Source organism: Eumetopias jubatus, unplaced genomic scaffold, assembly GCF_037043125.1.
Source record: "Eumetopias jubatus isolate StellerSeaLion01/CBP00866 unplaced genomic scaffold, mEumJub1_p1.0 scaffold_3, whole genome shotgun sequence".
In the NCBI taxonomy this organism is placed as follows: domain Eukaryota; kingdom Metazoa; phylum Chordata; class Mammalia; order Carnivora; family Otariidae; genus Eumetopias; species Eumetopias jubatus.
Window position 1 is genome coordinate 18,848,624 of NW_028274809.1, and position 22,616 is coordinate 18,871,239.

A 22,616-nucleotide genomic window follows, 5' to 3' on the forward strand; every position below is an offset into this window, starting at 1 on the left:
TGGCATCCAAAAGGGAAACACTTTTATTGATACCTGAGACAAAGTGCAAGAGAAACATTCCTACCGACCATGGAGCCTGTCCCCTTGGGCCAGACCAGGCCAGGCAACGTCTCTCAGCCTGCCCTTGAGCCGTGGGTCGTCTGGGGCCTCCCAGAGAAGGCCACAGCCGGAGTCCAGAGAGAGAGCTTCCACAGCCATGGCTCCCGAGGCCAGAGCGGGCTTAGCAGGGAGGCCTCACCGATCAAGCTCTAGGGTCTCTTGGGTCACAGTCCGGAGTCCGATGGAAAACAACTCCTCCCAGGGCTCCCGGATCCAGGCCAGCAGGGCCGTCAGCTGCTCTGGACACACAACACGAAGGGCCCAGAAGCTCTCCAGCCGGGACACCTGGCAGAGCAAGTGGCAGTGAGGGGAGACTCGCGGAGGACCCGCCACCCCTCCTTGCCCCAAGGCCTGCTTCCTTCCCCAAGCCTGTGTCCCTCCACAGAAGACCCAGACTTTGAGCTTCTGAAGCACAACACCTAATGAAGGCACCCCCCACCCCCCACAGAAGGCTTCCACATTTACTATCTTGTTTCTTTAATCCACCCTGTTTTCTAGAACGTAAGTTCTGGAATCAACTCCAAGGAACTGGTTGGAGTTCAATTCCTGGATTGACCACTTGTGACCCAGGCAAACTGGCTAATGCCCCCAAGCCTCGGTTTCTCCACCTGTAATAGGCCTAAGGAGGCTGGGAAGAGCAGCGGGCTGGAACATGGGTGCCCATTCAAATGCAAACGCCAAGCAGCTGCCGGTGGGTCACTGAAGGCCTCCCAGCTAACACAAGCTGGGCCCCAGGTCCGTGGGCTTCCACTGCTCCAACTGCCACCCTCTCTCCCTGCTGCTCCTCCAAACCCAGCGAGCCCCGCATTCCTCACGCCCCACTTCTGTGTTCCTTCCACCACAACTGCCCATCGCAATTCCACACTGCCCCCCCACCTCTCTCTCTCTCTCTCTCTCACACACACCTCATCGTAGAAGACCAGCCGCAGGTCCCCTGGGGCCGTGCGATACAGCAGCACCGAGCTCAAGCTGCTGAGAGGCCACTGCTCCCTGACGTGCACAGAAGGGCCCAGGCCCGAGGGCAGGGGCATCTCAGAGGCTTCACCAGGTGCCGCAGGAAGAGCAGGCTCTGCCTGGGAGCCTGCAGGGTCTTCCTCTAACAGGTACAGGGTGGACAGAGTCACCAACAGAGACACAGGGCAGGTTGCAGGGCCTGGAGGGAAAGAGACAGGGCAAAGCCCAGAGTGGAAAGCCAGAGAGGAGCCCAGATCCCCGGGGCAGCCTCCCGGTGTCACTCGAGAGGGGTGAAACACACCCTGCCAAGGTGGTCACAGAGCAGCCTGTGCCCCTGGAGGCCAGGACTCTCCCTTTTCCAAACTCCAGGCATCTCTAGCCTCCAAAACCTCTGAGGCCCAAGACAAAGGGAACCTGCCCCCCACCCAGCCCATGAGAAAGATCCGCTTGCCTCCTCTGACCGGATTAGGTGGAACAGACCCAGCCCATCTGCTCCCCCTCACAGAAAGCCTGTACCCCAAAGCAAAGGTCTCTGAGGACCCAGGAAACCTGCTGGCCCCACTAAGAGAGGCCAGAAGACTGAGGCTGTCACTGGGGTGTGCCTGAGAGAAGTCCAGATTCCAGAAACTGAAAATGCTACGAAGGCACAGAGAGGCAATGGGGGTACCTAGCCAGGGGCCTGGGGCAAGACAGAGGACAGAAGCCTCACCTTCTACCAGGAACACCCGAAGGTAGAAGAACAGAGGCGGCTCCGAGGAAGAGTCTCTCTCCAGCAAAGGCCTGGGGGGAACGAGTGGTCAGCCAGGGGGTAGGAAATACTGAGAGAGGCAGGGAGGAGGAACCAGGGCAAGAGGTGTGGGCATGAGGACAGGCCGGCCCAGGTGCTCAGGGCCCAACCATGGCTGGGGCTTGCAGAGATGGCCCAGGCTCCGGGAGCGGCTGTCTGGCCACCAACCGCAGCCTCGACCTCCTATTCACTCACCAGAGGCGGTGCTTCGGGGTCACCTCCTCCTCTGTGGCACTGACACTGCTCCTCCAGCTGGGGGGCAGAGCCTGTAAGACATCTGGACAGAGCCAGCCAGGGACAGGGAACCTCAGAGACTCCATCTCTTCTATCCCAACCTCTCCACCTCTCAAGACCTTCCTGACTTCTAGATTTCAGAAACCTCTAAAGGGGATGAGTCCCATTACCTGTCTGTCTCCACCGTGGCTGCTAGACGCGGGCAGCTGTGACCCCTCGGTCCCCACCCGCCCTCCCCGTACCTCCCTTCCCTCTCTCTTCCCTCTCTCACCGGTGAGCTCATCTAGAAAGGCCCGGCAATGCTTGGCATCTCGGGGCAGCAGGACACAGCTGCCTGCCCCAGACGCCCACTCCAGCCGCAGGCTCTGTCCTGCCAGCCCCAGCTCGATGCCGCTCAGGTCGTGCAGGGGAACGGCCAGGGTTGGCTGTAGCCAGCTAGCTGGAGGCCCACTGTGGAGAGGGACGGCCAGAGTGGTGGCAAAGCGTGAGCGGCGTGAGACCCACAGGGAGCCCTGCCCTGTCCCTGACGGCCCCACTGGCTCACCATATCTCCCCTGTCACCTTCAACACATAAAGCCTACGGTCAGACACCACCACGAGACACACAGACTCCCCAGGGTGGCCTGCCAACACCAGTGGCACCTAAGGGGAAGAGGAAAGAAAGAGGGGACAAGGGAGGCGGCTGCTGGGCTGAGAGCAGAGTTACCATGGCCCAACCCTCCCCACTGCTCATGCGTCCGGCCTCGCCCGCCACGCCCCTGCACCCTGACCCACAGGCGGGCTTGGCGGGTTTCCCTGCCTGGGATCGCGCCCCCTCCCACCCACCCTCCACACTCCGCTGGACTACCGTAAAACAAAACCAACTGCCACTCCCCTGCCTCCGGGGCTCCCGCGGCCCTTGGGATCAAGTCCAAACTCCCTGGCAGACACTTGAGGCTGCCCCTGAACTGGCCCCTGCCTGCCTCTTCAGACTCCTCCCAGGGCCCCTACCCCCTCCCCAGCCCATCCCCTGCTGCCCCGACAGCAACAGTTTCTCCCCACTAGCTAGCCCGTCTCAGGCCCCCAACACAGGTGCTGCTTCCTTTCCCCAGATCATCCCCCACCTTCTCTAGAACTCATCCTTCAAGCCCTGAATTAGATCTTAGATCGGCTCCCCAAGAAGGGGAGGCTCCGTCACTCAGGCTGGATCCAATGCCTCAGCCTAATTCCAGCACTTTCCTATCTCATAATCCTCGGGTTTCTCACACCAGAATACAAGACAGATGGCAAGACGGATTTACTCTAAATCCCAGTGTCTTGCAGATGCTAGGTGCTCGCAGAGGGACAAACACTGTGGACTTAAGAGTGGTGACAGGAGGCCCCCTGTGAGTGCCAGGTGCTGGGCTGGGCAGCTGTCCGACATGGGCGCTCACTGACACACCCCATGAGGTAGGCATCACTATCCCCGTCGTGGAGCGCCAACGACAGGCTTTGCCATCAAGGACTGTGTCCGTAGCCACACTGAGTGACGGCAGGAGCTGAAACCAGGCGCCTGACCTGGGGCTTCCAGAGCCCCTGCGCTGACACAGTTTGCTGTGGGGGACACAGCGGGCACTCTGGCCGGGGGGGGGGGGGGCGCAGGGCAGCACCAGGCTGGCACAGACCTTGAGGCAGCACTGGAACTCCTCCTGGGCGTCAGCGAACACCTCGACATCCAGGAAGAGCCGGAGTCGGTGGTCCACAGAGCGGAGGCCGTGGCGCTCAGGGGCTGGGGGCGAGCCGTGGGCCGTCAGCCTGCCCGGGCGACCACCGCACTCTCCCACCTCCCCGAACACCACCTCGGTCCCGTTTCACCCCTACTCACGGGGACTGAGGCTCCAACTGTGGCGATCCTGGGAGACCGGCGCCTGAGATGGGGCCCCGTCAGCCCTGCTGCTATGGTCACTGGGGTCAGGAGGGTCACGGACAGCACTGGCCGTCTGCAAGGGAACTGGCGGCTGTTCATCCTGTCTGTGCTCCCTGTGGCTGGTTCCCAGGGACCGAGCCAGGAGAACCACATGATCACTACCACAGTTTGGACACACAGCAGGAGATTCTGGAAGGAAGGATAAGCACAGTCCCTGTGAACCCCAACACACAGCACCACAATCCCCCCACTGTGCTCATCATGCTCCCCACCCCCTCTCAGATTCACCTTGGCCAACATCTCCAGCTTCCTATGCTCCCCACCATTCCCAACACTCCCCTCCCCCCACTTCCCGGGCAGGCCAGTTAGCCAACTGCTCTCCATCCCAGTGAGGGAGGAGCAAACCAGACCCACGGCCCACGACCTCCTCAAAATATACTCCATCTTCTTACTTCAGGCCTTCTCAGAGAGAACCAAACTGCTCTGGTCCCCTCCCATAGCCTCGGGCTGTCATGTACTCTGAAGCTCCACCAGCCACGTGGGAAGGCCCCAAATCAACAGATGAGGAAGGCAGGTGCCAGGTATGGGTCCAATTCCAGGCTCTGTCACTTAACAGCTGTCCTCTAAGCAATTATGACAAGTCACCTAAGCTCTCTGAGCCTGGTTCCTCCTCTGTAACAGGAGTGATGACAGTGCCTGTCCTATAGGGTCGTCAGGATGGGTGAACGGATCAGGTAAAGAAAGAATCCAGGTTGGGGATTGGCAGCGAGAGAGGAAACACTCTGAGCAGCTACAACGGGCACATGCCGGACCCTCTGACGATAGGATTAAAAGTCTCTGGATCCCAATTTGCAAATGAGGAAAGCGAGGATCCAAAAAATGACACACCCGGGGGGCGCCTGGGTAGCTCAGTCGGTTGAGCACCGAGCTCTTGCTTTCTGCTCCGCTTGGGTCATGATCTCAGGGTCATGGGATCAGCCCCAAGTCAGACTTCACAGCCAGCGCAGAGTCCGCTTGAGATTCTTTCCCTCTCCTTCCCACTCTGCCCCGCTCCTGCTCATACACACACACTCTTGCACTCTCTCAAAATAAATAAAATCTTAAAAAAAATACTGGGGCACTTGGGTGGCTCAGTCCATTAAGTGTCTGCCTTTGGCTCAGGTCATGATCCCGGGGTCCTGGGATCAACCCCCCTGTTGGGCCCCCTGCTCAGCGGGGAGCCCGCTTCTCCCTCTCCCTCTGCCTGCCGCTCCCCCTGCTTGTGCTCGCTTGCTCTCTGTCAGATAGATAGATAAATAGATAAATTTTTTAAAAAGTCATACATTTCAGCACAAATGGTATCGAGAATATTTCTTTTTTCTTTAGGATCTTTAAAGACATTGCTTTTTGATCCACAGTGGAAAAAATCTCTCAATTTAAAGAACAGACTGTGAAGAGATGCATGAGGCACCACTTGATCTCAAGTAGCTTGGAAGGTCCGTCAAGGCAGGACAACCTCAGCCAACTCGCAAAGCATCTTACTCAACAGCCAAACATGCTCAGAGGACAGCACTACACCCGAAACTGCAGTGAAGACTAAGGAACTTTTATGGAGTTTCTAAATTATCAGCCAAAGAAGTGGAAAAAGCCTGCAAGTTATAAAAAAATAATGAGTATGTTTCAACAGTTAAAAAGATTGTATTTCCTGACTTTTAGAGAGAAAAAAAAAAAAGATCTAATTTCTTCTTTTGCTCCTGTCATTTTTTTCTTTTTAGCAAATCTATCAGAGAGTTTTATTTTTCCTCCAGACAGAAGAGTTGGTCCCCACTCCTTCCTTCCCTGGGGTGCCCCCTCTGTATTCCCTCTCTCAAAGCCATCGTCTCTGAAACGGTGGGAGTCCCATGGACAGAAGGTCAAGGGCAAGGCACATACCTGTCTTTTGGAACAGAGGCCTCCAGCCTTCCTCACCGTCTAATCCCAACCTGGGCTCCTCTGGCTTGAACTCATGGCCACAACGTAGACACTGGAGTCTGCCCCGCAGCGGGTCTCTCGCTTCCCCAAGCTCATGCTGAGCCGTGGTGGCTGCTGGGGTCAACACGGCAAGCAGCTCCTGAAACAGGGTGGGACAGACACAGCTGTGAGCGGTGGACCCTGGCCCTCAGCCTTTCAGGCCTCCCCCGGTGCCCTGGCCTCACTCTAGGCCCCGTTACCTGGAGAGCTGCGTGGGCATCGGGCTCCAGCACCACATAGCGACGCAGCTGTCGGTCAGGGCAAATGTAGGAGAAGTGCAGAACAAGGACTGGGGCCCCAGGGAGCGGGTCTGCGCCCTGCGCACAGAGGGGATCCAAGAGATCTGGGTGACGCTGACAGTACAGAAGAAAATCGTAGCTCTGGATGTCATGAAAATGCTCTTGATGACATCCACGCTCTAGCTCAGCAGCCCTACTCCTCAGCTCAGCCTTCCAAGCTGTCTGGGGCCCTGCCTTCACCCCCCACAACTCCCCTGCTCTGCTCCAAGTACCAACGAGAGCCTGGGGGAAACCTGCGACCCAGTGCCTGGTACCCAACAGCTGTGCTGTCCCAAGTGGCTCCGGCAAAAGGCCCAGCACCTCTTCCAGGACCCCTAATGCCGCCGCTCACCTCGAGCACTGCCTCGTGCTCGGTCTGAGGCTCAGGTTCCACCTCAGCTGCCTCCAGGCTCTGGAGCTCCAGCCGTGCCAGGGTCCGAGCTGCTTGGAGTTCCACCTCGAACAGGTGGCCGGAAGTGACCCGGAGAAAGCATTCCCTGCCCCGCACGCCCTCGGGCCCCTCCAGGGGACACACCAACATGGGGCGACACAGTTCCGCTGAGGAGAGACCAGGAGAGCAAGCCTGTTAAAGAAGTGAGAGGTATCCCCGACTCCGCCCCCCCCATGGGGTGGCCCTCCATCCAGAAGGGGTCAGCCGCCCCAAGTGTGGGTTTTCCCAACTCGCCCGGATACACCGCCAGCACTTGGTCCGGTCTCCCTGGCAGCCACTGAATGAGCGCTCGGTGCTCACCTTCCACTTCATCCTGCTCCTCCACCTCGACTTCCTCCCGGGGCTCCGGCAGGAGCCTGACCTCCTCTGCCACTTCCTGCGGCGACTCCTTCTCTGGGGGTGGAGGGCCGGGCACAGACCCTGGGCTCAGGGGCAGTGTGCTGAGGGCAGGGGTCTCAGAGGTAGCCAGAACAGAGGTCCCGGAGGTCTCCAGGTGATTCCTATACTGCAGCCAGTCACAGCCAAACCGTTCCCGGAAGCTGTTCATGAGTTCAAGTTCCCGATGCTGCCGCACAAACCTCCCTGGGCCGGTGAGGGGTGCACGGTTTAGCAAGCCCGCGCCCTCACCACGACCCCCAACGACCCCAGCCTCTTCTGCAACTGCTCCCTGGGGTGAAGTCTAAAGGTGTGTGATGTGATGGAGGGTGGGGATCAGAGGGAGACTCAAGGCTTCCCCTCAGCAGCACGTCCCAAAACACATCCTATGGAACGCTGTGCCCACGCACAAGTCGGAACCAGGCAGCATACGCTGCTGGGGAGATTAGAGATACACGGGAGCGAACTGGAGGTCCTGAGATGTCCTGGGGGGAGGACGCCTACTTAACTCTGGTTAGCCCAGCTTTTCCCATGAGATCCTTTCAGCAAGTGACCTCTCTACATCCCACACAATTCACATTCCTTAAAAAACACTCTGGAAAACGCTGCCCAGGGGTGGTCTCCCTTTTCCTTAAACTAGAAAGGAGGAAAGCCTAAGAGGCCCTCTACAACGCTCTGCTCCACCTTACACAGATTCCCTCCTACCGAGAAGACTGGGGCCGGAGCCTGAAGACAGGACTTAGGGCAAGGGCAGCTGGGGCCACAGAGGACTTACCAGCTGGGGACGGGTCCAGAGTCCGGGGCTCTGGGTCTGTATCGCTGGGTTCCGAGATACTTGCTCGCCTCACACGGACTCGGCTCTGAAGGTGGACACAGGACCGATGCTCTAGAAGAGCCAGGGCCTCCCACCCTGCCGTCCGTGGCCACACCCCCAACGTAACCCAGAAAACCCCACCCACAAGCAAGGATGAGGCCTTTCTCTTCCCAGCCCATCCACAACCCAGAGCCCCCAGAAAGGGACCCAACCCCAAGCAAAGGTGGCCTAGGACACTGTTTACCTTAACCTTCCGGTGCAGATGCTGGGCTACAATGCCCCCTGAGGAGATGCTGTCACTCAAGTCAGGGCCGCCTGAGGTTTCAACAGTACTCCCCGCTGACCAGGGCAGAGGTGGGGCCGAGGAGCCAAGCCCTGAGGATGTGGAGGTCTGGCGTATGACAACGGGAAGGAGAGCGAGGCTGGAGCCAGAGATGTACCTCCGCCCTACCGGGCTAGCCAAGGGATGGGCCCTACTTTGTAGCTGCCCAGAAAGACCCCCACCCTGGGACTTCTGCCATGTCCTCCCAAATCAATCCTGGATGGCCTACCCCCAGTGCTCCCCACATACTGACCTGAAAGTCAGTCAGTGACAAGACTTTCCCATCAAGAAGGAACTGAGCAAAGATAAAAGGGGAGGGGGTGTGTCGGTGGCGGGGTACCTGCCCACTCACCCAGGGCTGGGGTGGAGGGCAGATGACGGGGCAGGGGGTAGGACAGGCAGGACAGGGAAAGCAGAGCGGACAGGAGATCACTCACACCGGCGGTGGCATCCCTGGCGCGGGGTGACAAGTACTGGAAAGTGGCCGCTCGGTGCGCGGGGTGGAACCACAGAGGGTTCCCCTCCAGGTAGAGCTGAAGGGCAGGAAGAAGAGACTTGAGATGGGCCTCGGGCCTCCCTGTGTGAGGAAGGGCACTCACCAAATCAGCCTGGGGGGCAGGGAGAGGCGCAGAGCTGGCCCCCAGGTCCTGGAAGCGCTTAGGACACACCTGGCGGAGCTCAGCCAGCAGCCACAGCGGCGCCAGCTCCCTGTGGCCTTCCAGCAGGTTGTACGCCACATCCAGGTGCCGCAGGTTCCTCAGCTGCTCCAGGCCTGGGGTGGAGGCGAGCAGGGAGGAAGGGCATATGGCGGGGGGAGGCTGGTAAGAGCAGAAAGACCAGCCTGGGCACCTCAGACCTACCGGTAGGCCCACCTAAGGCTCTGGATGCATGCGGGTCCCAGGCTGAGTCTCACACTGGCCCTCTACCCTCCATGTTCGCCCCACCCTCTCCTACTCCCTGGCCCCCCACACTCCCCACTCACCCTGCAGGCTCCGGAGCTCATTGCCTCGCAGTATCAGGGTCTCCAGAGCAGCGCCCGAGGGTCCCATTCTCGGCACCAAACGCAGGTGGTTATAGGAGATGTCCAGATGGCAGAGCTCAGACAAGTCCTGAAAGGGGGTGGTGACAAAGATTTTCTCCTTGACCAGACTCTAGCCGGGCTCCTCTGAGCCTTCTTTTCAAATAGGCCTCAACCTTAGCCTGTAAAGACTGCATACTCTCCGCCATCCTCCACCCGCCCCTCACCAAACGTTAACAAAATTGAACAAATCCTAGCATAGTTCCTAATAGCTCAAGGCCATGTCCTTGGGAAGACAACTCCAGCCCCTTTACCTTCCCTCCTAGAAAAACCCAAGGCTGCCAGGAGAATTTAGTTTGTTCCAGCCAACAGCTGAAGACAGAACCCCTATCTCCCAGCCTCTGTAGGAAGGTAGGAGGCTAACTCTGGCAAGCCCCAGTTAGCAATCCGAGACCCAGACGGATTTCATATGGACCAACACCCCCTTCCTGCTTTTTGTAAATTTCCACTTCCTTGACTTCAGAGATTTAAAACTGACTAGTTCGGTCAAGGAAAGAATCTGCTCAAGTCCCTGCCTTCTCCCGCCCACTCCCTCACTATGCCTTTAAAACATCCAGTAATCTTGGGCGCCTGGGTGGCTCAGTTGGTTAAGCGACTGCCTTTGGCTCGAGTCATGATCCTGGAGTCCCGGGATCGAGTCCCACATCGGGCTCCCTGCTCAGCGGGGACCCAGAGCCTCATCTCTTCTCAGTCTGGCCCCCGCCACCATCCCCAAAGCCAGAGGTAGAGTGAAGGCTCTGAGCAGAATGGCCTTCCCTAGTTGCTGCCTGGTAGACTCCAGCTGTGTTTAAGGCCCGGCTCAGACAGACCCTAGAGGATTGCTTCTCACCCCTGCCACTCTTGACATTTGGAGCCACATAACTATTCCTTATAACAGGCTGTCCCGTGCATCGTAGATGGTTAGCAGCATCCCTCTACCCATTAGATGTCAGTAGTACCCCCAACATCCAATTTTGATCATCAAAGATGTCTCCAGACATTGCCAAATATTCCTTAGGGGACAAATCACCCACTGTCTCCTCCCCCCACTGGAGAAAGATTCCCTTTCCCAACTATTTATTCCTGTAATATGTATATATAGTATATTGTATATTATATGCATATATATTGTATATGCATATATACTATGTATATTGTATATATGTATATAGTATATGTACTGTACATGTATATATGTGTAATATATATTACATGTATTACATATATGTGTAACATATATATATATAATATATAAATATCTCCCTTTTATCTTTATTATTTCATCCTATTTCATCCTTTCTCTACCTGTCTCTTCTGGGGCAGATCTTATTTTCTCCAAGGCAAGGCTGTATCCTGAGCAATGTTACATCCCCAGCACATTGCACAGAGCTTGGCACAGAGCAGGTGCATAACAAGCCCAGTGGAGGGGCACCTGGGTGGCTCAGTTGGTTAAGCGACTGCCTTCGGCTCAGGCCACGATCCTGGAGTCCTGGGATCGAGTCCCACATCGGGGTCCCTGCTCAGCGGGGAGTCTGCTTCTCCCTCTGACCCTCCCCCCTCTCATGTGCTCTCTCATTCTCTCTCTCTCAAATAAATAAAATCTTTAATAAATAAATAAATAAATAAATAAAACATCCAGTAATCTCTGCACAAATCGAATTTGAGTTTAGTTTATGCTAAAGTTTATTATAAATTAAAATGGTTCTACTACTGATTACATACCACAATAGCTTATTACTACCACAATAGCGTATTACTAAAATCCGTTCTCACCACAGTAACTACTATCCAACTTTGTCCCTGACAATAAGACTTGGAGAAGATTCTTCACCATCATCCCCAAGCTACCTTTTCTGAGCTAGATGCTAGGCTAAGTAACATCACACAACCTCCACGACCACTCTAATACCATAAAAGCCAGTACTCCTAGGATTTCTGCTTGACCAGTTAAGAAACTCAGAGCTTAGTTTGTCCCAAGTCACACAACAATTTAGGAGTTGAGATTTGAACACAGGCTTCTCTTACACTACAGCTTGAGTTCCCACAGAGTACTGCCTCCAGGATGTAGCCCTACCTGGGGGAGGGTGGGGGACAGGTCCAGGAGAGAGGGTCAGAGTGGAATGACCACAGACCCAAGTGGTGCCAGCCCCAACCAGCCTGCTCACACTCACCATCAGGAAGCCCTCGCAGTCCTGGACTCGATTGTGGCTCAGATTCAGGAAGCGCAGAGCTGACAAGAGACGCTGGCGGGGGGGGGGGGGGGGGGGGATGGGAAAAGCAGCAGAGAATCAGACACTTCCAGGCAGCCAGCTGGCCCTCCTCCCTAAGGGCTCCCCTGTCTTTCCCAAACCCCCTTCCCTCTGAGGCACTCACCAGGGAGCTGTCTAAGGAAGTCAGTGCGTTGTAGCTGAAGTTGGCAGAGAGCAGAGCCAGCCAGGGCAGGGCAGAGCAGAGGTCACCACCACAGGCTGAGAGGAGCTCCTGAGATAGGGTGCTCCATTACCTCCGCTGTCCCCTCCTCCCCGCTCCAAGCCACCGTCCCCCAGCCATTCATTTGTTCTCTATATACTAAGCTTCGTCTGCAGAGACAGACTGAAAGCAAGCCCAGGGCCCTGCCCCCAGGAGTCTGTTGTGGGGAGAATGCGGAGACAGATACGAGAATACCAAATACAAGATGGCAGGTGTGACCATAAACGTACAGACAGGTACACAGCACTACGGGAGCACAGCAGCGGGGGCAAGGACACTGTCTGAAGGGAAGCGGGAAGCAGGGAAGGCTGCAAAGAAGAGGGAACGGCAGAGCTTGGTCCTGTATGTCCCTCAGAACAGGGATCTGGGCCCAGCCCCCATCCTCCTTACCTCTAATGCCTGAATGCTCCTGCTGCAAATCAGGGTCTCCAGCTGGGAGTAGATGCCACAGAGGCCACGGAGGCAATGAAGAGGAACACCTCGGAGCTGAGAGGGAGGGACGGAGAAAGGGAGGGAGGGAGGGAGACAGAATTTCACAAAAGGCAGAGGCTTCACCTCACTTCCTTCTTTTATGGGGAGGGAAAAGATGACAAATCCAACTATGGTTCAGGGAAGCGTTAAACATAAGAGATGAATGCCACATTACTGCAGAGCAGTGGACACACTCAGGCCTGGCCTGCCCACCAAAGGGGGGCCATCTCTTTCCCCATTCCCAAAAGGTTGCCTCAAATTGGGCTTTGTGTGCTGGCACCCCCCAACACTCCATACCTCCAGCTGCCGAAGGGACTTGAAGGGAAAAATCTTGATGGGCCCAGGGAGGCCAGAACCAGGGATGTGGACCAGCTAAAAGAAAAAAACCTCATGTCACCGAGGCCAGCACACCTCCCTTTCCTTGGCCTCTCCCCACTCACACAGCCACCCACAGCTCTCACCCCATCTCCATCTGGGCCCTGCAGACTTCTTGCACCCATGCCCCCACCCCCCCAGCTCTTGGGCTCTTCATACATCCTACTCCATTCCCACTGCAGCGACCTTGAGTGAAAGAGTTTTCTGCAGCACATCGAAGAGGAACTGAAGCTGGAGGATGACAGGGGAGTCGGCAGGGTGAGAGGGCAAAGCCACAAAGCCTGTCTGGCCAGGGCCCCATGGCCCCAGGTGCAGCTCAAATACGTGGTTCAGCTGCTGCAGGGTGGTGGTCAACAGGCTCAGCGTGCTACAGCCAGAAAGGACCACGTCACCTGCAGGGAAAGGGGCAGACAGGAAGCAGAACATAACAAAGGGGTCTTTCCCTTTATTCTGAGACTCTGTGACCCCAGGATATACCCACTCCAATCCATATGGTAGATTTCCCACTGCTGGGGTCATACTGTCTCCTCCCTGCTCAAAAGTCTTCCACAGCTCCCCTCTATCTTCACAAAAAGTCCTAACTCTTCTGCCTGATGACAGGAGCCTGTGTTCACTACAGCCAACCAAATTTTCCAAAGTTTCTTTCACCATCTGTTCAAGAGAGTCTGGTTTATTCACGGTGCTGGGAATACAGTCACCTTGGTTCACAGATTCCTCATTTTCTGATACATTCCCTTCCACTCCGCCCAGCTCGAGACTATCCTCCTCCAGGCAGGCTTCTCAATGTGTAACACTGCTGCCCTTTTATGCTATAATCACTCACTTTACGTAAAAGTTGGTTGGGTGTTTCACTTTTCTTTTAATTTTAAGTAAACTCTATGCCCAACATGGGACTCAAACCTACAACCCCGAGATCAAGAGTCGTGTGCTCCACCGCTGAACCAGCCAGATACCCCACGTACTTTACCTTTACTTCTCTGACTGCAAAAGTAATACGCACACTTATAGAAATTTTCAAACCATCCCAAAATGCACGTCATAGAAAGAATAACCACTCATTATAGCACTGAGGTATTATTCTCCATCTCCATGTTAAAACTGCTCTCTCTAATGAGACTGTCATCCTTGAGGACATTTTTGATCACCCTGGTACCCATCACTGCACCTAAAAAGTATAGGTATGAAGTAGGCATAGAGAAATATTTTTTTACTATTTTTTTAAGACAATGATAGAGCCGAAACATGTTACAAAAATATTACAGAGAGGTACCCTATATTCTTCACCCAGTTTCCCCCAATGTTTACATTTTATGTAAATATCAAAGTCAGGAAACTGATATTAGTATGTACCTATAGTTCTATGCCACTTTTTTGTCATTGGTGTGGATTCCTATAACCAACATCACAATCAAGATACAAAACTATTCCATTACCCTAAAAATCTCTTGGTACCTCTTATAGTCACACACACACACACCATCATCCCTAACCCCTGGAGCACCAGGTCAGATTTGTGCTGAACAAACTGTTAAATCCTACAACCTTACATGAAAGATGTTCCGTGTGCTAGACACTAAGGATAGATGCAGACAGGGTTCAAAGACTCTCCCCACCCTCAAAGAGCCTCTTAGTGTAGAAAAGATAAAATACTACACAGTTAATAAAACAAGCCAGAAAGTAAAACTGCTCTTGGGTGCCTGGGTGGCTCAGTCGTTAAGCATCTGCCTTCAGCTCAGGTCATGATCCCAGGGTCCTGGGATCGAGCCCCATAGCGGGCTCCCTGTTCCGCGGGAAGCCTGCTTCTCCCTCTCCCACTCCCCCTGCTTGTGTTCCCTCTCTCGCTGTCACTCTGGGTCAAATAAATAAAATCTTTAAAAAAAAAAAAAAGGAAAGAAAGTAAAACTGCTCTAAAGAGATTCCACAGACACCACCAATGGGAGTAAGAGTACGGAGTGTGGGCAGGCGGCTAACATTAATCGGGTGGTATGTGGCAGACAACTTTGTTACCTCATTTAAACTTCATCAGAATCTCCTAAAGAGAAGCACTACTGACCACTCCTTAAAGAGATGGAAATTAGGGCGTGGAGAAGAACACTGACTGAGCTTATATAGATGGTAGGAAATTGCTACTTCTGTCTGATCTGAAATCAGGGCTTGTTCTACCACAACTAATGTCAACCACACATTGAACCACTGTGGCTCCACTGTGCCCAGGAATGGAGAGAAGAAACTGTAGTAACAATAGCTACCAATTTTGAGCCCTTATGTATTATGCAAACATTGTCCTAAATGCTTTACATGGGTTAAAATTAATCCCCACAACAAACTTTTGAGTTAAGTACAATCGCTATGCCATTTTCCTGCTGTGGAAAACTGAAGCTCGGAAAACTTTTTTTTTTTTTTTTAAAGATTTTATTTATTTATTTGAGAGAGAGAATGGTAGAGAGAGAGAACATGAGAGGGAAGAAGGTCAGAGGGAGAAGCAGACTCCCTGCTGAGCAGGGAGCCCGATGCGGGACTCGATCCGGGGACTCCAGGATCATGACCTGAGCCGAAGGCAGTCGCTTAACCAACTGAGCCACCCAGGCACCCTGAAGCTCGGAAAACTTAAACAACTTCGCCACGTCTGGAAGAGTTGGGATTCCAACCCAAGTGCATCTGACTCCAAATCTCGTGCTTTTAACTATACTAAGTGCCTTGCCACAGAGCAATGATTATGCCAGTCCCGGGTCTCCAGAGATTTACAGCCAAGTAAAGATCACTTTCCTCTGAGAGTTTCAGAGAATGCACTGAGGAAGTGGCACTGGAGTTGGGTCTCGAAGGATGGCTAAGGTGTGAAATGTCAAATGGAGCCTGCAAGCAACAGCACCAGAGAAAATAAACTTCAGAGAAGTAAAAAAACAATGAATTGACGCTCGAACCCTCGTAACCTTAAACAGCTGTAACTCTATGTTTCCTAAGGGGGGAGTGTCTCTGGAAGGCAAGGTGCACCCCCACCTTGCCCCAGCCCCAGATCAACCGTATATCCGCTCACCCGACTCCCGCAGCAGCCCCGCGAGCTTCCACACCAGGGAGTCCCGCTGGGCGGTCGTCATGGCCACGGGACGCTGGGGGCAGAGCCTGGGAAAAGAGGAAGCGGAAGAGCCTCAGGTGTGGGGGTGGTACCAAAAGCCCAGGACGTCCGCGCAAACGAGGACTCGCGGGGAGAAAAAAGTGAGAAAGAGAGCGAGGAAGAGCATCCTCCCGGGTACCCTTTCGAGGAGCGTAAGGCCTGGCCCCCCAGACTGACCTCCTGTGTGCTCCTCCCACCAGCTCTGCAGTCCGGCACCTATCAATAATGGCCAGGAAGTCCCGCCCCGGAAGGAAGGGGGGGGTAGGAGGGACAACCGGAAAGCACGGCTGCGCTGCCGGAAGTCACGACCTAAGTCGTGCTTACGTGTCCGACGGGGGCGGGGACGGCTTGGTGCGGACAGGGCGGTCCCTCGGCAGTCGGTCCTGCTGGGGCCCAAAGTTGGGCCCAGCCGTCCCTGCCTCCCCCCCCCCCCCCCCCGCCTTGTGGGCCCCGCTCAGCGTGGGTCTCCAGCTCGGCTCGCCAGGGCCCCTCCAGGCCTGTGAGGAAAACCTGACTCGTTGTTTACAGACTGGGCGGGGAAGCGCTGTTTGGAGCAATGCGATTTTCTCTCAGGGAGGAAAGGACTCGGCCAAAGCGAACACTCGTTTTCCAATTAAAGGAAAGCGTGTTCGCTACATGAAGTTTTTTGGTATCTGCTGAAGGAGCTGGGGCTTGCCAAGATGCCACCTCTGGAGTTAGCGTGACACTTTTTCCTTAATGTCCCTCCAAACTCATTGTTCTTTTTTCCTTCACTAGTGTCAGACTCACGTTGCGATTGGTAATGCCTCACGTGTATCCAGTCTTTTGCTTTTTGTGTTTCCTTTCATAACCCCTGAATCCAAAAATTGTTATTCCGGGTTTGAAAATGAGAAAGCATGTTCACAGAGGCGAGGTTCCCTGCGAAGGTCATTCAATTAGTAACCAACTTCGTCAAGACTGCCAAAGTTTCCTGGTTCCAAGTTCCCGTTGTAGCTTTGACCTGGCTCCCAGTCAAAAAAGGAGGCCAACTACTGAACTAGATTACGTAAAGAAAAATATAGTTTCTCCTTGCAACAGGACTAGGGGCAGCCCTTCCCCAAGCCAGTCCCTGTCCAAGCGTCAACTCCCTACCCCACCGCCTGCTGCCCTCTGTCTAGGTTCTCCCTCCCACCGCTCCCCTGAAATAAAGTCTGGTACCCCGAAAAAAAAATGTCTTTTAACAGAATTTGGTTTTAAAGGAGAGTTTGTTTTTTTTTAGTAAGTGCCTTTTCTACAGAGGGAAATCACAATGAATCCTATGCCAGTTGAGGGTGAGAATATAGTTATCTTTATCTCAAGTTGCAAAATTTGAAGGATCTTATTTTCTACAGTCAAAATATTTGAAATGGCAATTTATGACCCTAAACCACACAATTTAGCGTTTATGGGATACTCTGTGATCTGAGCCAAAATGAAGTAAGTAGAAGCCCATCGTGAACAGCAAAGCAGTAGGGGCTCAATATATTTTTGTTGAATTATTATCCCAGAGCGGTGATGATTGTTGGTCCTTGTTTATCAATCACCTGGAACTAGGAAGGGAGGGTTCTCCCATACCATTTCTGCCAACTCTAACCCTCTTAGGCAAGAAGAGACAGATTGTTTTGAAATTCCTGGCATTACAGAGCTTTGAAATCTGTTTCAGGAGTGTCTACCCAGCCGGTAGATTCTGAGAATTGCTCCATTCATATGGATAGACCCTGTAGCCAGATTTGCTCTACATCACTCTGCTTCCCCAGAAATGTGAAAGTGGGACAAAGAGAGCAACAAAGAAAGATACAGAGGGAGAGGAAAACATCTACTCAGAGAAGCAGCACAAAGAAACTAATCAGTTGTTTCCAGGCCCCCTTGTGAGGCCCACTCCTCCTTCTGCCTTCAGGCTGCAGAGGAGGCCTTGGCCACCTTCCAAAGAATTCCCACCCAACTTTTTTTTTTTTTTGCCTAAGAGTGTATCTCTGTAAATTGCTACCATAAGAACATTGACTAAGAAATAATCTTTTTTAAAAAATTAAAGTCTGAAATGGAAAAAAAAAGGATCCCATTCGCTGAAACAGGAAAAGAAAGAGAGACAGAGAGAGTATACACCTGGAACATTTTGAGAAATATATGAAGAAAACCAGAGAACTTTAAGGACATTAACAATGACCTAAATAAATGAAAAGTCAAAATGTTCCTGATGAGATTTGATATTATAATGATGTCAGTTTAATGCAATTTCCATCAAAATCCCGATGGGGAGATTTTGGAACTTAACAGGTTGATTCTGAAATTCCTCTGGAAGACTCACATGAGCACAGCCAAAACATTTTGAGGGAAAAAAAGAGTAAGAGGCACTAATAGGGGCCTTGCTTTAGCAGTAGCAAAATGTCCTGTAAAGAAAGCAGCAGTAACCACAGCAGCATGGTACTGACAAAGAGATAGACAAAAATGGTTAGATCAATAGAGCACAACACAGGAATAACCATGATTACATGGATTTTTTTTTTTTTTTTTTGCTATATGTGGTAAATTGACTTTAATGACACAAATAATGAGTTGTTCAGTCGTTTGAGGACAATGAGCTGCCCAAAAATAAAAAATGCTTTGGGGCACCTTCCAAGCATATGACTAAAACCTCCCAGCACAGCACAGATCTGGTATTAGAGAGGTCCAGCTCATCCACCTCAGGCTCCACTGCCATGTTAATTGTGTGAGGAGAGCGGTGAAATGTAACCAGCTACCACTGGTAGAACCCCAACTCCTTTCATTTCCCTGAGGTAGCCTCTGCAAAATGCTTGTGATCAACGGGGTAAGGAAAGGTGAGCTGGTTACCAGCTTAAGCAGCAGGGGTGGAGTTCTAGAAGGAAGGAAAGAATCTTCATACAAGAATGACCAAGTCAGAGGCACCTGGGTGGCTCAGTTGGTTGAGTGTCCGACTCTTAATTTCAGCTCAGGTGGTGATCTGGGGGTTGTGAGATCCAGCCCTCCTCGGGCTCCACCCGTGGCGGGGAGTCAGCCTGAGATTCTCTCTCTCCCCTTCTGCTCCATCCCCCCACAACACTGGTGCTCTTTCTCTCCTTCTCCCTCTCTCTTTAAAAGAAATTAATAAAATATTTTTTTAAAAAAATGACATGGCGCCTGAGTGGCTCAGTCGTTAAGCGTCTGCCTTCCGCTCAGGTCATGATATCCGGAGTCCTGGGATCAAGCCCCACATTGAGCTCCCTGCTCTGCAGCAAGCCTGCTTCTCCCTCTCCCACTCACCCTGCTTGTGTTCCCTCTCTGGCTGTGTCTCTCTCTATCAAATAAATAAAATCTTTAAAAAATAACAATTAATTTTTTAAAAATGACATGGGCGCCTGGCGGGTGGCTCAGTCGATTAAGCATCTGCCTTCGGCTCAGGTCATGATCCCAGGGTCCTGGGATAGAGCCTCCCATCAGGCTCTCTCCCCATCAGGGAGCCTGCTTCTCCCTCTCCTTCTGCCTGCCGCTCCCCCTGCTTGTGCTCTCTTTCTCTCTGCCAAATAAATAAATAAAATCTTAAAAAAAAAAAAAAAAGTCAGCTACCAGAGAATACAGAGGTCAGAGTCCTGGTCCCACTTGCTTCTGATACCTTTGGAGCATGCAGGCCCCTAGACTGTTGCCCACAGGAGAAGAGAAGTAACAGTTCCTTATTAAGACATGAGCCATCATCTTAGATCCGGACCTCACTGCTGAGGTGCTCCAGCCTCCTGCAGCAGACCAGATGATGCAGACCTAAAGATGCCTCCAAAATGAAAAGTTCATGCTTGAAATTGAGTTGGGGGTCGGGAGGGTGAAATTGGATGATCTACTTGTTTCATTAACTAGGTATCTTCATGGAGTGGGAAAGGGGGGCAAATGGAAGAGAATGAAGAGGTGTGAATTATCACCTGCAAAAACAGAGTTGTGTTAGAGGAGTTTGCACTCTAGGGGCGTCCATGTACCTGGTACGTACAGCCCCAGGACCCAGTGGTCAGAGGCAGTTCTTGCCACATAAGTTACCACACATTGATTCTCTTGGCTCTGCTACCAGACCTAGCCACAAAAGACTGCCCAGGAATTGGCCTGGTTACCAGAATCAAACATATGGAAAAAATCAGCAGCATTACAGGAGGTCTGGCATGAGAACACTGCATTAGACTGTGACCAAGTGAGCCCATCAGAGCCTGGCTCCCAGAGAGACTGAACACAAGGCACACGAAGGGAAAGCCAGAGAAGCAGAAGCCAAGCTCAGCTTGGGATTAGAGAAGCCAGGGCCTGAGAATGGCTGCCTGAAAAGGAAGCAACAAAATAAGAATATCCCAGTGACCCAGCAACAGCTCGGAAAGCCCAGCCTGGGGGATTTTGCAGTTCTGCAGAAAATGAACTGAGGGAGTCCCTGGGTGGCTTTAATAGTAAACCCAAGGTCATCTGAGAATGCCTTTAATTATTTTCATTGTCTCTCCTGGAAACCTCTGGGATCATAAGAGAAGGGGTTTCAGAAGTGCTGTAAGAAAGATGGGGACCTTGTGGTTCAAGGAAGAGATGAACCAAAAGCTACGTCCCTCACTCAAGCTGCTTGGGAAAGCACAGAAGCCAGCTGGGGAATGAGGATGGACGCAGCTGGGAGAAGAGAGGAAAGCAGCAGGATCCTGGAGAGCAGGAAGGCCTGTGGGCAAAGTCGGGTACATATGTGACCCATGTCTTCCATCCCAGTTCTTCCTGCACACAGGGCTGGAGAGGGGAGGGCCATGGTCCACAGCAGGGGAGGAAGCTGCAAGTGTAATAGCATAAGACCTGCAATGGGGGACAAGGAAAACCAAGAAAAGTTGTGATCAAAGGGCTTCAGGTGTCCAGGGCCTGGGGAAGGGGAAAGGTACTGGCTGCTTTGCAATCTTACTTCAAAAAGTGAGAGCAGCCGGGCACCTGGGTGGCTCAGTCATTGGGCGTCTGCGTTCGGCTCAGGTCATGATCCCAGGGTCCTGGGATCGAGTCCCGCATCGGGCTCCCTGCTCCGCGGGAAGCCTGCTTCTCCCTCTCCCACTTCCCCTGCTTGTGTTCCCCTCTCTCGTTATGTCTCTCTCTGTGAAATAAATAAATAAAATCTTAAAAAAAAAAGAAAGTGAGAGCAGCCTTTCATTCTCTCATTCATTCCACAAACATTGACTGAGCCCTGACCGGGTGCCAGATCCTGTACTGGATTCCCAGGAAATAAAGGAGACAACAGTATGGCTCTTGTTCTCTAGAAGCTGGCGGTACAGTAGAAGGACAGACACCCACAATCACATTTCAACATTGTGTTCACTTCCTGTTGTTGCTGTAACAAATTACACCCAACTTAGTTGCTTAAAACAGCACACATTTGTTATCTTACAGCTCTGAAGGTCGGCAGTCCTAAATGGATCTCACTGGGCTAAAATAAAGGTGTGGGCGGGCAGTGTTCCTTTCTGGAGGCTCCAGGGCAGAACCTGTTTCTTGTCTTTTCCAGCTGAAAGAGGCCACCCACTTTCCTGGCCCCTTTCTATCTTCACCCCCAGCGGTGGCCAATTGGGTTTTTCATCTGACACTAACTCTTCTTCCTCCCTCTTCCAGATTTAAGGCCCCTTGTTATTACATCGAGCCCACCCAGATAATCCAGCATAATCTCCATATTGTAAGGTCGGCTGTTGGGCAACTTTAATTGCATCTGCAATCTTAATTCTCCCTTGGTATCTAGCATAACATTTGCACAGTTTCCAGGGATTAGGACACAGACATCTTGGGGGAAGGGAGGAGGCCTTTTATTCTGCCTACCATCAACATGATGAGTGTTATGGTATAGATAGTTCCAGTCCCAAATTGCAAACAGAATACATGCTGTAGCCTCTCCCTTCCATCCCGGCTGATTAGAAATGAAAACATACAAAAGATATAAAAATAAGTAATATAGGGGCGCTTGGCCGGCTCAGTTGGAAGAGCATACGACTCTTGATCTCGAGGTTGTAAACTCGAGCCCCACATTGGGTGCAGAGATTACTTAGAAATAAAATCTTAAAAAAAAAGTAATATAAATTCATAATCACCCTGGACAACAAGGAGAACCCTTGGTGGACCAGAAGCCATGAGAATTCCCTGAAAGCTGGATGGTGGGTAGGAACTGGTCAGAGAAGAAAACCATGGCCCAAAATGTGCAGAGCAATCGACTGACAGCCACAGGAGTTGGAAACAGCACCAAAATTACTCCAAGGCTCAAAGAGGGTGGATCCTCTGGGAGCTTTGGGGCTCAGAAGTCACCAACAAGGCACTGATGACTCAGGGTGCCAAAATAGGCAGCATCAAGCATGTTAATCACCCCACACTCCCCCTTCTTGTCTCCTGGGGTCGAGAAACTCCAGCAAGCTACCTGCCTCCAAGTGAGAGCAGTAGATATGAGATCATTAGGTGAAAGAAAGGACCTTGTTCCTCATGGCTGGTGACACCTAGGAGGAAGAGGAAGCACCATTTGTAGAACATGAGCGGCCAAAATACTCCCCCATCAGTATATGCCTCCAGCCAGTTATTGACAGTATATCACAAGGTGCACTATGCCATTGTCTCATCCCCCTTTTTGCTAAAGAGCATAGAAATGGAGAGCGCAGTCTAACAGGAAATCTCAGATAAAAGCTGAGTTTCTAATGAGCAATTACCAAACATAAGAAGAAAATCAACATCCTGAAAGAGCTATCAAATCCAGCGTAGAGAAGAACTTTCACACAGTGAAATCGCTCATAGAGCAAGAACAGGACTTCAGAATAATTATAACATTCTTGGAGGCAAAAAGATAACACATGCATTTAGAAAAAATTGAACATGATTATGAAACAACAAAAACCCCTCAATAGAACCACCAAAATGGGCACTGTTTTTGTATCACGCAGTACAAGACAAAATGCGAACATGATTATTCATGTACTTATTTCATATTCAAAATATGA

General features: G+C 52.3%; 1 protein-coding gene across 3 annotated transcripts; it reads right to left on the reverse strand.

The window, feature by feature from the left end:
- Positions 1-15,909, reverse strand: STK11IP (serine/threonine kinase 11 interacting protein). 3 transcript variants are annotated; one of them, XM_028092241.2, is made up of 25 exons: positions 15,850-15,909; positions 15,595-15,680; positions 12,747-12,952; positions 12,483-12,557; positions 12,105-12,200; positions 11,619-11,726; positions 11,417-11,488; positions 9,171-9,297; positions 8,857-8,960; positions 8,626-8,721; positions 8,442-8,483; positions 8,111-8,257; positions 7,828-7,912; positions 6,978-7,259; positions 6,579-6,784; positions 6,149-6,265; positions 5,871-6,048; positions 3,918-4,148; positions 3,718-3,821; positions 2,619-2,716; positions 2,346-2,524; positions 2,036-2,117; positions 1,763-1,833; positions 1,005-1,252; positions 1-384 (listed from the first exon to the last, which is right to left on the reverse strand). In XM_028092241.2, the coding sequence occupies exons 2-25, from the start codon at positions 15,653-15,655 to the stop codon at positions 235-237; spliced, it is 3,165 nt and encodes a 1,054-aa protein (XP_027948042.1). In that variant the 5' UTR covers positions 15,656-15,680; positions 15,850-15,909; the 3' UTR covers positions 1-234. The 3 variants fall into 3 exon arrangements, with proteins under 3 accessions (XP_027948042.1, XP_027948040.1, XP_027948041.1); XM_028092239.1 differs by having other exon boundaries at positions 6,149-6,301; XM_028092240.1 differs by lacking the exon at positions 11,619-11,726 and having other exon boundaries at positions 6,149-6,301.
- Positions 15,910-22,616: the final 6,707 nt, after the last annotated feature.